Raw genomic sequence first — 13,127 nt, 5'->3', positions numbered from 1 at the left:
AATGCATCGTAAGGGGATATGATTTAGGATGTGTATTTGTAGACTCTCTATGCTGAAATAACTGTCCTTTAGCATGCTACTATTTTAAATGTGTTCCAGTATTCGTGTCTTTCATGTGAGGAGAGCTGAGTGTCATCTTCTTCAACAGTAGTAGGGTGTTTGTATTGTTGCAGGCTAAGGATGCAAGAGAAGCAAGGTTTTTTGGAAGTGTGTTATTTTTTATTAAACTGAGGCAGCTTGTTAAAACAAGCTCTGTAGGGCATGATTTGTGCCAAAAGCTTTTGTGTTCTAGGTGTATCAGGTGGGTTTAATAGAAGGTATTTTCTTCATAGAAACAATGCCTGTCTGCCTTTCCTTGTAATAAACTATGTGTTGCTGATCTGATCTCTTGCAGGTAGACTGGGTGCAGTGTGATGGTGGCTGCGATGAGTGGTTTCATCAAGTTTGTGTTGGTGTCTCTCCAGAAATGGCTGAGAACGAGGATTACATCTGTATAAACTGTGCAAAGAAGCCAATGCAGGGACCAAGTAGCCCTGCTCATGCACCACCACCTCCTTTCTTACTGAGCTACAAACTACCAATGGAAGATCTTAAGGAGGCAAGTTAGCAGCTACTCGATGCCTGGAACTTGTTGGGAAATGGACCACTGAATCCCTACAGAAAGAAAGGGTTTGAAGCTAATGTAGCCACTGAGCTTCACTTCCAGGGATGTACAGACCTGCAGCAGAGTTGGTCCCTTCCTTACAGCTGGCTTCCTTCATAAAACGGGGATGTCAAGGCACAGTGGTACTGACTCATCTATGCAGACACCACCTGATTAGGAGCTCCAGCCAGTGTTTTTTGACTTGAGTATTTCCATCTTTGAGTGTGGCTTTTGCTCTTAGAGACTGAGCAAACCCGAGGCTGTTAGATTAGACACTTCAGGGTGTTAGAAGTATATGTTGGCAGTGGAGCTGGCCTGGAATTGGTGGGTGTAGGCTGGAGCTTTTAGGCCCACCAGGTTACCCTAAGGAGGTAACTTAGGAAAGTTCTTTTGCCTCCCCATGCCAACCCAGTGAGTAGGGCAGTGTCTTGGGAGAGGTAGGTTGCCTCCATATCCAGGCAGCTAACACTACATTATAAGGATGGGAGCAAGTGGATGAATTTTTTTTAAGTTCTCTTTTGTAGCTAAAGGGCAGAGGAGCTCATGATCTCAGAAATCAGCAAAGGTTCTGTTTACCAAAAAAAAGAAACCCAACTCTACTCCACTAAGCAAAATTTTCCTTAGTGGGGAGCATCTGATCTTCCTGTCCTGAGGAGGGCCAGAAATCATTGATAATGTCTAGCTAAATCAGAGCTTGGAAAGAGCAGAGTGCTTCCCTTCCCACAGGGGTGCCCTCTCCTGTTCTAGGCTTTGCATAGAGTTATGCACTCCTGCACATTAAAGTTGTCTCACGCAGGATGGAGCTGGCAAGGAGGTACAGCGCGCAGGGCACCTGCTTCTGTGATCTGTACTGAGGGATGGGAAGAAAAGAAGACAGCCCACTTACCTCAGAGGTTACACTGACATGTGCTTCTGTGAAAAGTTTCACTCACAACTGTTTCCAGTATCACCAGGCTACGGGCATGGCCTCAAGCAATACCAGCAAGCAGTCTGCAGATACTGTTCGCAGCGCAAATCCCCCTCCCTGCTGGCTTTGCTGGATGTGTACCAGTGTACAATCAGCAACAGTTCTTGTTTGAAGTTGCCCCTGGCTTTGCCAGAGGACCAGAGGGCTTGGGGTCATCCTGGGTGACAGTTGTTTTAGTAAATCCATTTTTAAAGAAGGACTTGTTTTTACTTTTTTCTAAATGTCTCAGACTACTGACTTGTTCTATAAATAGATTATTTTTCTTTGATTTTTTTATACTTACCACTGTTAACCAGCAGCACAGACAGAGGTTCACAAAGCAAAAACCTGCCCCTGGGCTTGGGTTTTTTTACTCCATTCCTTCCTTGTAGTACAAGGAATTAGCAGTTACCTTCCCCATTCTAGCTTGACCAGCTGCCTGTGTTTAAATAGGTAAATACATTTCATGTGCTACCTTTGTGTTTGGGTTTGTTCCTATTAGTGGGGCATCTGGGCCTTAACAACTCCAGTGGATGCTGGCTTTGTGTATGTGAATGTCTGAAGCCAGCCGCTGGGCTGTCTTGTCCCCCTCTCCACTCGCTCCCTATTGTGTTTCCATTCTTCTGCAGTTCTAGGAGTGTTGTAAGTAGTGTCCAGTCTTACTAGGAGCTGGATTGGGATTTAAAGAAATATTGACAAAAACAAGTGTTCTGTCTTGACTGTTCTGACTGTTCTGTGTCCCTTCTCTTGTTCTCTAATATTTGGAAGTTTATTTATCTGGCAGAATTATCCATCCAAAAAAAAAATCCAGCTCAGGTAGACAAACTTTATTGGTTTCTTTTATTTGTGCCTGCTACCTGGGAAGAGGAAGATGTGTAAAAAGGAAAATAACTAAGATGGAAGGCAGAAGACAACAGGGTCTTAGGAGCTTTGAGTGCAAATTTGGCACAGACTTCTAATTCCTGCTCCTTGAAGGCTAATGTGATGTTAAAAGTGAAAACAAGCAGTGATTAAGCATGTGGCTGAATGGGCACCCTAGCGAACTCAAGAGTATTATTTGTTTACTTATTTATGAAGGAGTCTATGCTATAGCTAGACATACCCTCTTTTTGCTTCCAGTTACTTTTTTTTTCTTCTCAATGTATGCTTAGTTTTGGTAAACTGATTTAAACAGATGTTACTTTCCTTCAAGCTTTAACTGATGGTACTACATAAATGTTTCCCTATATGGAGTGGATAGACTATCTGTCACAGATGTTTAATCGTTCCAGAAGTAGACTAGTACAAGATTTCTTAAAGAATCCCAGTGTTCTGTATTCTTTCCTGACTCCTAGAATCCATGACACAACAGGGAAAATATGGTTAGCATATCCTGTTAGCCACTGAGCATACCCTCTTAACCATTCCTACATTTTCTGTCGTGATAAAGTCATTGTTACATGTAATTACCATCAACTGGAAAAGAGATCCTTTAGTAAATCTGCATTGAGTGTTCCTGTTCCTCTTGAGTAGAAGTTGTGGTGGAGAATGTTAACAGTAGCACTAGTTACAATGAGACAAAAGCAAACCGCTATACCATGCAATGGTCAATCATGCCACTTATAACAAGCATAGAAGAGTAAACAATGGAATGAAATGTGCAGAAGGTCACACTTCTAGTAGCTGTTTTTCATATTATCATATGGAGAGGCTCTTTATTACACTGTTGAAAGGAGGTTGCCACACTTTTTCTAGTTATGGATCTCTCATCTGCTTTCGGGTAAGATGTTCATAAACTGAAGACCATTATTAGTTTTACATCTTATTGTTTAAGCTTATTTTTTTTAAGAGCATAAATCCTATCAAAGGATTGCTGATAGTGTGAACTTATGAATAAATGTTAACTTTTGGAAAAATCTGTAGATATGTAGTTAGTGGTTGAAAAAGCTAAAGCTGCAGCTGTGGTATTGTCTCTAGATCTTAGAGGTTTGAATCTTTATAAAAAAAACATGCAAAGAAGCAAGTTTAAGGAAATTTTCTTACGGGTCTGCTACAGCTGTAGGAAAAATCTCATGCTTTGGGGACAAAATCTCAGTATACACAAAATAATAGTTCATGTGTATCTATCTTAGTGCTATATTCTACAAAGGATGCTACCCATTGTTACTGTTACTTCACTTCAAGTATCTGACACAAAGAAATTACTTGAGCTGTTGTGAGGGGTTAAAAATGGTCAGGACTTGAGTTGTGTGTCTTATACAAACCATGTGGTTTCAAGTTTTGTTTTTTTTTTTAAGAACCAGGGCCTGGAATTGGGCAGCTTTACTTGCACAGAGGTAAATGTCACTCCTAAACTTCAGTACTGTTACTATTAGAATTTATGCTTTTGACAGATCATCTGTAGCTGAATGCTTGTGCAGCCTGGACTACTTGGTAGTGAGGGCTTAAGGTAAAATTGATGGTATTACGGAAATTATCTGAAGGGGTTGGAATATGGTCACACAGCGTAAGATAACAAATAGTTGTCTGTGTGTTATGTTAGCCACACTGTGAAACTGGCATTGACCTCTTCAGTTTTTAGAATCATAATTTAGTTTGAGGGGGACTTCTGGAGGTCGTCTGGGTCAACCTCCTGACCATAGCAGGGCTGACTTTGAAAGTAGGTCAAGTTTTTCAGGGCCATGTCCAATCAAATTTTGAATATTGCTAGGAATGGGCATTTGACAACACCTCTGGCTTCATGTTCTGGTTTGTAGCGTCTTCAGGGCAAACTTGTATAATGCACACTCAGATTCATTTGCTGTAGCTTGCCAAGAGACTGGCTCCGTATTTTCTGTAACCATCCATGAGGCAGTTGGAGGCTGTGGGTCCTGCAGCCTTAATTTCTAAGCTGAACAAACCCAGCTCAGCCTCCCTTGAGCCATGTCATGAGCTGCAGCCTTCTAAAAGTCTTGGTGGTCCTCAGCTGGACTTGTTGCATGTTTGTCAGTGTCTCTTTTTGTACTGAGAACCCCCAAATGGTGTGTTACTCCAGATGAAGTTGACAAGTGTTGAATACAGTGGAAGAAGAATTTCCTTTAAGCTGCTGGCCATGCTTTTACTATGCAGCCGGGTACAGGGTTGGCCTGTACAGCTGCAGGGGCACACACTGCTGACTCCTGTTCGTGTCCATTGTTAGCCCCAAGTCCCTTGGTTTATTATTTCTCAGGTGTGGGACTGATGAACTTAACACGCTTTCCATCAGCACATCACTCCAGCCAGTCAAGATCCAACTGAATGGGAGCCCCCTCCTCTCATGTTTTGGGTGGTCCTGCTGCTGTCCTCCTCCAACATATGGTTTGGTGTCATCTGCAAATTTCAATGTGCTCTATCCCACTGCCCAGGTGGATAAGATAAAACAGTAGTCTCCAGTACCAGCCCCTGAGGCACTCTGCTTGCAGCAGGCCACCTCCTAGATTTCAAATCTTTGACTACTGAAGTCTGAGCACAGCAGTCCACCCCATTTTTCACCCCCACTGTAGGTTGTCCATCCACTCTGTGTTTTTCCTGTAAAGGGTAAACATCCACTGCTCTCCGCTTGTTCGCAGGGCTCATCACAGAAGGCACCCAGACTGGGTTAAGATGGTAGTGGTGAGTTACCAGTCACCTTATCCTTCATGGGCCTGGATGTGGCTTTGAGGAGGATTTGTTCCATAATCATCCCAGGGACCAGGGTAAGGCTAGCTGCCCTGTAGTTCCCCGCATCCTCCTCATTTCCTCCTCTTTGAATGGGCATGACTTGCAGCAGTTTATCACAATCCATCAAGAAAGCGATATTCCATACAGATGTTTGCCTAGGCTTTGTTCATCGTTGTGGCACGTAAGATTCGAAAGAGAAAACCCAGGCTATTTGGATTGCTGTTTAAAAAAGGCATGGAAAACTAAATGGCAGAACCAAGCTCTTTTCATACCTCACACCTGAACTCCATGTGGGCTGGTGAGCAGTTACGTCAGTCCTATAAATGTAGATACAAGTCCAAGCTGGTCTGGTGGAAGTCAATGTTACTGATGCCTGGTCCTTTTGCATGCAGTTCTTCACACTGAAAGAAAGAAGTAATAAGAATGACTGTGAACAGGGGCATCTCTTCTTCTAGGAGTGAAACAGTCTACAGCCGTTATCATTCAACAGTAAGCTGTTTACCAGGCAGTTGTCCAAGGAGAGCTATCACCTTTTTTTTTTGTGGTGTTCTAATAAGTTACTGGAATAAGTTGAACACAGAGTTATTAGCAAAGTAAAACAAAGTATTCAAGATGCATCGTTGCTTATTGGACATTCCTTGCTGTCATTCTAGGTGCATGTTGCATACCTTTAAAAATAGTGACTGAAAGAACCACTGTACGCTAGCAGTCATTTTGTATGTTGGAAAAGGAAGATTTTTTAAAGGGTGGAAAAAGTTTCTTAAAATCATTCCTGAAATCACTGTTAATGCCCCTGTAAGAAGTTGAGAGTTGTGGTCTGCTAAAAGCAAGATTTGAGGCTTCCTGGAGTTAAATGGAAATGAAAAGCAGGGAGCTCCTTCAAATCCTCTCCAGCTGCAGTCACCAAGAATGTGTTTGGTCAGCCTGCCTGAACCAAACAGGAACTCCGCTTGGAGCGCCGAGGCAGCGGGGAGATGCAATAAATCCAGCTCTTATCAAAATTCTAGCCACACTGGCTTTGGGAGGGTGATAAATGCATAGGACAGCTGGAAACTGCACAGCAAGACATTGAGAGCATCGAGCCTTATGTAACGAGATGGCATGGTACAAATTAAGTTGCAAGGTAAAGGCAATGAAAGTAGCAAGGATTTATTGAAAAATGGAAATACTTGTTAGGAGACACGCTCTGAATGCCTTTGAAACAAAAGCCCTGCTGTAGTTAACAAGTTTTAATCCTAGATGGGGCATTGAGTCTCAGCTGGAGGCTTTTCAGAGGCCAGTTTTTGGCATTCTGTATATTGCTCTCCAGTCCGCCCAAGAAAACTTACAGCCAAGTGCCAGAGGGAGCTGCAGTGGGTAGCAATACCTGAGGAGAGCAGCCATCTCTGAACGTGCACGTCCCGAGACAGTTGATGTCACTAGCCAGCCTGGCATCTGCTTTTAACGGATGGGTGATGTGCCAGCATATCAAACTGCTGCGTCCGATTCCATGTTGATGCAGCCTTGCAGCAACCCGAGTCACCTGCCAGGCAAGGGCAAACTGCGTCGCTCCCCAGAGAAATAAGGTGTTTGCTACTGCTGTTACGTGGTAATAGCAGGGGAGCCTAACAACTCCAAGTTACGAATTTGAGAAATAGCTCAGATTTTAGTGGGATGTGATATGAGTAGCACATTCTGTTTACTTCTGTCAGCCGATGGTTTAGCTTTTGCCTTTCTCCAGCTGGAAATTTAGTTCACCAGGTCTTGTCTGTGTCTCTGTGATGGCATTATCAGAGAAAAATACTGTAAAGGTCAAAATCTGGACATTGTCAGTGTATTGATAGTGTTGCATCCATTATTTCCTTGCTAGCTTTCCTGATTATCTCGTGCAGGAGGGAAGCAGGAGATAGATAGATGCTTTAGCTTTGCCTAGAAACATTCTGGGGAGGGACAATCCCTGCACACCAGTGTCTTGGAATACCTGGTAAAGAAGTGGAATCATCTGGTAGCAACCCTACCTAATGCTGGTGAACCCCCAGGTGAGTGTGTGGTACCTCTGTTCTTCACCTGCTGCTAGAAGGTGGTGATCTACTGGTGCAGCTCTAAACCATTATCCAGGTTTGTATCGGTGCTGGTAAGGTTTAAAGACAGCTGGGTTGCTTGCTTTCAGGGCGTTCCCTCGCACTGCAGCCTTCTCTGTAGTTTTAAAGGGAGACTGGTGGATCATCAGCCCTGGCTGCTCTTTCACACAGTTACTGTTGCATGAAAGGAGACCTGTGGAGCAGCCTGCCGGAGCCTTTGCCCTGTGGAGTGGACGGGCTTCCTTGGTAATGAACGTGTGTGTAGAGCACCTGCTGATCAAGAAAGGGAAGAAACGTGACGTGGTCCAGCGATGATGGCCCCTTCCTTGGACTATCACTCCCTGCATCTGCAGGGAACGTAGGTGCAGAAGAAAGTAGATCCTAGTGGTTTTAAGAATTAAGGGTTTAAGGGTGTGCCTCCTATGATGGTGATACTTCAGTGGCTTTTCATATCTCTCATATTTTTCCAAGCGGCATTTGTTAGAAGGGAATGGGTGACTTGTAATGGATTATAAAGTAAATATGCAATAAGAGTGCTCTGAAGGGATCCTGGCCTGTTCCTGAATGTGCATGTGTGCACAGCGAATTGGAGGCTGGAGCACTGATTTCCCCTGGCCTCTGGTAGGAATATTCTTGAAATGGTCATGCCCTAGGATTTAGCGATGTTAAAAAATTGGAGAATACACAAAATTGAGCAAATATATTGGAAGAGAGTATACAGCATCAGAAAAGCTATTCACAACTGAAAGGTTGGGGCTTTTTTTTTTTTTTTATCTTGCTGAGTGAGGCAAGTCTAGGAAGCTGACGAGTCAGATTCCTGTTTGGAGCAGAAAGCAGACATGTTCTTTATGTAACTGCTGTTTACAGAGTGTGCAGAGAGTGCTGCTGCACAAGCAACACCTGAGGTTTCTGCAAAACCAAACTTGCTTTGCTTTGTTCTAAAGAACATCTGTTCCAAGTCCTTGTTTCTGTCTCTGCTCCAGTGTCCTCAAACACAATTGCTTCCTGTGCTTTTTGCTTTCTTCCCCTGGGGCCTTCCCATTACACCCTGGGAAATCTCTGCTCCCAGGGAAGTGAGGCCAAAGGAGATCGGAACAAATTCCCTTTGCAGGCTCTTTCTGCTCCTCCCAAACTGCTTTCCCTTCCTGTTAGGGGAAGTCTCACCTACCACCCTTCTAGGGCTGCCTGTCTACTTGCAGAGAAGCTGTGGGACTCCAAACTGCCTCTCCACACCCTTTCCTACCTTGAAGCTCAGTATTTCCTTACCCCATGACAGGGAAGCATGGAGCTGCCATTTCCCACCTCCAAGCTGGCGCATCTCCATGCAGGCTAGCACCTCGCTGCTGTCCCATTAGCCCTGGCTGATCCTGCGGCTTCTACACCAGCTGGTTGCTGGAAGTGGAGAGGCTCTGTGGCTCAGCCTTCCAGGCAGCCCCAGGCTGAGCTTAGGAATGGCATGGGGCCATGTGCATCTTCAGACTACTTTTGACAGCAGCTGTGAGCTATTACCTGTGCTGCCCATGGCCAGTGGGCTGTGTAGGGCATTCCTCGTGTTCCTCACTGTGGTTGCACAGACAAAGCTCAGGTTTATCTCTTTGCTGAGTTCCTCTCTCCTGCGGTCCCACTGGCTTCTGTCTTTCTCCCTCAGTGCTATGTTCATCAGCATCGTTGGGACCAGATTTGGACTGCAATAAAAAAAGAGCTGTTTTCTGGTTTGTTCTGGTGTAAATCCACAGCTTCTGTTCTAGCAGTAGGGCAGATGCTGATACTGCTACACAGTTCAAATGTTGCGATAAGAAACTTGTAGGATAAATAAGTATATCAAAACCTAGTCTCCTTTTTCTCCTGGATCCTAGTTACAGTGAATACCAAGAGTAAAGGTTTAATTATTTCCTGCATCTGGATGCATCACCATGGATGCTTGCATTTTTTTTTCTTTGATCACCATGAAAACTTTACATTTGGGCTGTGTCTGACTTAATGAAACCACATTAATAGCACTCATCAGATGACTGGCAAGCAGTGCCTGACCCTCTGCCTTAGCTTGCAGTGGCCAGGAATGAAGTGTCTTCTATCAAAAAGCAGTGATACTCTGAGCCTGCCTGGCTGAAGGAAAGAAAGTAGTTAATTCATGTTCACGGTGGAGATACCTTGTGTTTGTATGTATCTCTCCCTCTGACCTCTTGGTCAGGTCAGCCACTGTGTGTTTTACTTCAAGTGGGCATCAGTGTTTGAATTCCTGGTGACAAGAGGGTAGCATGGCTTCGAATTTGATATTAAAAAATTACAAAGAGTGAAGCACATGAGCAGCAGCACCCCTTTCATTCCCTCTGGAGAAGGCTGCACTCAAGCAGTGCCAGGAAGCCACCTTCTTTATTTAGTGTGTGTGTGGTGGGTTGACCCAGCCAGACGCAATATATCTGGCCCTGATCTCTGTGCCTAGGGCCTGGGCATGAAGCCCCTGCTCTGCTGCCATTCCTCCACTGGAAGGGTTAGCTTTCTTCAGGCATCAGTGGATCTAATTTGAGGCTTAGCTTTTTAATCTCTGGCACTCATGAACAGAAAAGTAAGATTGCCTTAAGTTACCAAAATTCGCTAATGACTTTTCACCTAAATTTTTGAGGAAAAAAAATGTCTAAGCTTGAAAGAAAGAGACTCAGTGCCATGATATGTTACAACTGACCACCAGAACAGGAATGACTTGTAGACAGGTCAGCTTTGGAGTGCAGCTTTCTTCAGGCAGAATCTCTCCCATCTGCCTGGGAAGATGTCTAAAGGCTTGAGATCTTGCTCGTGTTATGTCTCAAAGCCCCACTAAGCACTGGGCCACTTCGGTAGGTGAGTGGTAGGGACCACGTTGCCAGTATATGAGCTCCTTTTTGCTCTGCAGAGGTAACGGCGCCCTGGAGCACCTCCCTCCACTGACCTTGCAGGGACCTCAGCAGAGTGGCCCAGGGGAAGGTTGGAGAGGATGGGCAGCACAGGTCCCTCTGCTTCTGCCTGCCCTGCCCGAGTCTGCCGGTGATGGCAGAAGCAAAACTTGACACACAAAATGCTGCTGATGAGCAGGAGCTGGGAGCTGGCATGCTCTGCAGAGCCTTGCAGGGGTGCTTCTGACCAGGTAGCGTTTCAGGGATGAGCTCTGGACTCCCAGGTGGTGCTTCTCCAAGCACAGCATCCCTGCATGCTGTGTTGGCCCAGGAGGTTGGCTGGGACACTCCTTGTGCTGAAGTGAAGGCTGCCTGGATTGTTTTGAAGAGGTAACAACTCCTGGCAGTGCAGGGGTTTTCTAAAAATCTGCTGTATTTCTGATTTTTGGAAGCTGGAAAAACTGAACCCATGTTTTATTTCTTATTGACGTTTCTTGAAATACCAAAGTTTTCACTTTGTCATCTCTTAACTTAGAAAACTTACTTCTCGGAAGCTTTTAAAAACTTTCTCTCATTCTGTCCACACGTGACTATCCAACTATTGGATTGTCTCCCAGAATGGAAACTTTGTATTCTGAGTACTTACCAGCCCAGTAGGTCTCCTAAATTAAAAAGTATCCATTTACTTTTTTTAGAGTATGTAAATAAGTATGAACAGATGTTCTGAGAATACTGCCCAAACCTTGCCTGTTTAAAACCAGATTATGGGTTTTCTGTGGAAGCATCAGTTAAGCGGGTGCAACCCTGTCTCACCTCTGAGAAAAGCTTTTACTTTTTCCTGCCAGAACATCCCCCTTGCAGGCAGACAGTGCAGGGGCATGTAAATTCCAGAATTCCAGCCTTATCAATGGCTTTGATTTAATTCGTTCTGCAGACAGGCTGTTTCAGATTTATATCTTCACCCCAGAGAAGCAGGATGAGGAAAGACCATCATCCTGCTGATATACAGCTTCTTCTTGCCCCCCTCCCCAATCTACCCTGTACCTAATCAGTCTGCTAATTGCATACTTGATGGCTGCTTAAGCCATACTACTATCATTAGTAGCCTTAAATTTTCATTTCCTTTGGCATATGGTTCTTGATATGAAAATGCCTTCTAAATAGCTCCTTGGCTGCAAGAAGGAACTGGTGAGTTTTTTCTTGATGCAAACTATCAATTTTCACATCAGGAGGCCAACAACTAATCCTTGGAGGAATGGTGATTCTTCCCTCTCTCTAAAATGTGCTCAGGCTCTGTTTCCCCTGTTACTCTGTAAGGGTTTGTTCAAGCTGTCCTGTCATTGGCAAAGTGGAACTGGGGAAAAGCCCTGAAAAACTGGTAGTACTTGATGGAGTTGAGGGGAAAGAAGGAGGAGATGCTGAAAAGGTTGAAACCTCCAGGCTTAGGAGTCTTTGCCTGCTACTCAACTCTTGTTTATATTTTATGTTATAAGCATATATATAGGTACTTATACATATGTGCTTATAACTGCATAACCTTGCAGTGTTTTCATTTTTGTCCCTAAATGAATTTGGGATACTTTTGAACTCTGAGTGGAAAAAAAAAAACCTGTTTCTTGACACAGCTGAGACACTGGCAATGGGAATTGACAGCTCTGTTGCTGTCCCTTTGTTTTGTGGCTAGGAATTCATGTTACAGCCAAAGTAGGTCTGGGGACACAGTCCTTTTGGTTTCAACTTCTTTTCCTCTGTGCTTTACCGCTTCTGATCGGAGGTGCATAGAGAAGGACTCACCAGCATGTTGTCAAGCTTATGTGTTGAGCACGGTGCAAGCATCACCTTTAGCTTCAGCGTGCAGAGGAGCAGAGGGTATGGCAGCGATATCTGCAGGAAAGAGTTCTCCAGCACTGCGAGTGTGCTGTCCTGCGTTCAAGCTGGTCCCTGAGCTCTGGCTAGTGCAGGAGTGTCATCTATTTATCTTCTGTATGCAGAGCACGGTGTCCACAGACAGGCGTATCTTGCACCACAAACAGCCTGGGCACAAAAGTGAGGCCTCTGCAACTCTGCAGGCATCCAGTGATGACGGGGTTTTTCTCGCCTCAGGATTCTGGTCTTTCAGGTTGTTTGGACACGGGTATTCACTGGGGAGGCTGCATCTGAATGAGGCTGTCCAATGGCTGCAGTAGGACCTTCTGCCACTGCAGGAAATGCAGGCTCTTGCAGTGGCTTTTGGCTTCTGTCACTGTTGTTTAAAAATATATGTGCCTTTCTGGGAGGGAGCTTAGTGGATCAAGCAAGAGTCAATCCTCTGTGCTTACTTTGGCCTCTTTCTCCGCTGAGCAGTCTCCAGGTTCCTGTAATGTGCCAGCCAGTATCAGCCTCTATTTACCTCCTTTCTGTGCATATTTGTGACAATTTTGCTTGCTCCAGCTGTGGTCACTTCAGCTGAATAATATTTTCAGGTTAAAAAGGCCAGTAGCAGGGTGGTTATCAGATAGAGGAAATGCATCTTATTTGCTCTGGCCTTTGGTTCCCAGATAATATAACGGCAAATTGTGTTCCTGGAAGCTGGGAGGTGGCTTGCAAGATTACATGGCCCCAAAATGCATTGAAGCAGTTTGTCACATGTGACAGAGGAGTGGAGGGGGAGGTGGAAGTGGGGAGCATAGCTGCTCTCAGTGTTTAGCAAAGGTCAGACATGGCTGATGCCTTCTTCACATTGGCAATGCTAAAGCAGTGGCAGCAATTGTGCCCTGGCCAGTGTCCTGAAAGCACTTTTGGTTCATTTGATAAAGGAACATATGTTCATTTAAAAGTTGCTGCCGCTTGCAGAGCAGTAAGAGGTTGTTTATACCTCCTAGCAACAATTTCCCTCTCTTCTTTTCCCCCTCATCGTTCCTCTAAGCGTGTCCCTTTGAATCCTTGCTCCTTTTAGGTCTGAACGACCTCTC

The 13,127-nt window shown here is 44.7% G+C and overlaps 1 protein-coding gene and 1 long non-coding RNA gene across 2 annotated transcripts in view; one reads left to right on the top strand and one right to left on the bottom strand.

Moving 5' to 3' along the window:
• KDM5A (lysine demethylase 5A) overlaps window positions 1-3,090 on the top strand; it is a 49,684-nt gene extending 46,594 nt beyond the window's left edge. The window contains 1 exon segment of the mRNA XM_055807294.1: window positions 395-3,090. Coding sequence (XP_055663269.1) covers window positions 395-607 — 213 coding nt within the window. The 3' untranslated portion in view covers window positions 608-3,090.
• A 2,472-nt stretch (window positions 3,091-5,562) lies between these two features.
• Window positions 5,563-13,112, bottom strand: LOC114013377 (uncharacterized). The gene is made up of 3 exons (XR_003556304.2): window positions 11,971-13,112; window positions 8,816-8,991; window positions 5,563-5,647 (listed from the first exon to the last, which is right to left on the bottom strand). It is a non-coding gene; the product is annotated as an uncharacterized LOC114013377 (long non-coding RNA).
• Between the last annotated feature and the right edge of the window lie 15 nt (window positions 13,113-13,127).

The sequence above is a fragment of the Falco peregrinus genome, chromosome 6 (genome assembly GCF_023634155.1).
Source record: "Falco peregrinus isolate bFalPer1 chromosome 6, bFalPer1.pri, whole genome shotgun sequence".
NCBI classification, from domain to species: domain Eukaryota; kingdom Metazoa; phylum Chordata; class Aves; order Falconiformes; family Falconidae; genus Falco; species Falco peregrinus.
The sequence above is the reverse complement of the archived record's forward strand: the minus strand, read 5'-3'. Positions and strand labels throughout refer to the sequence as shown.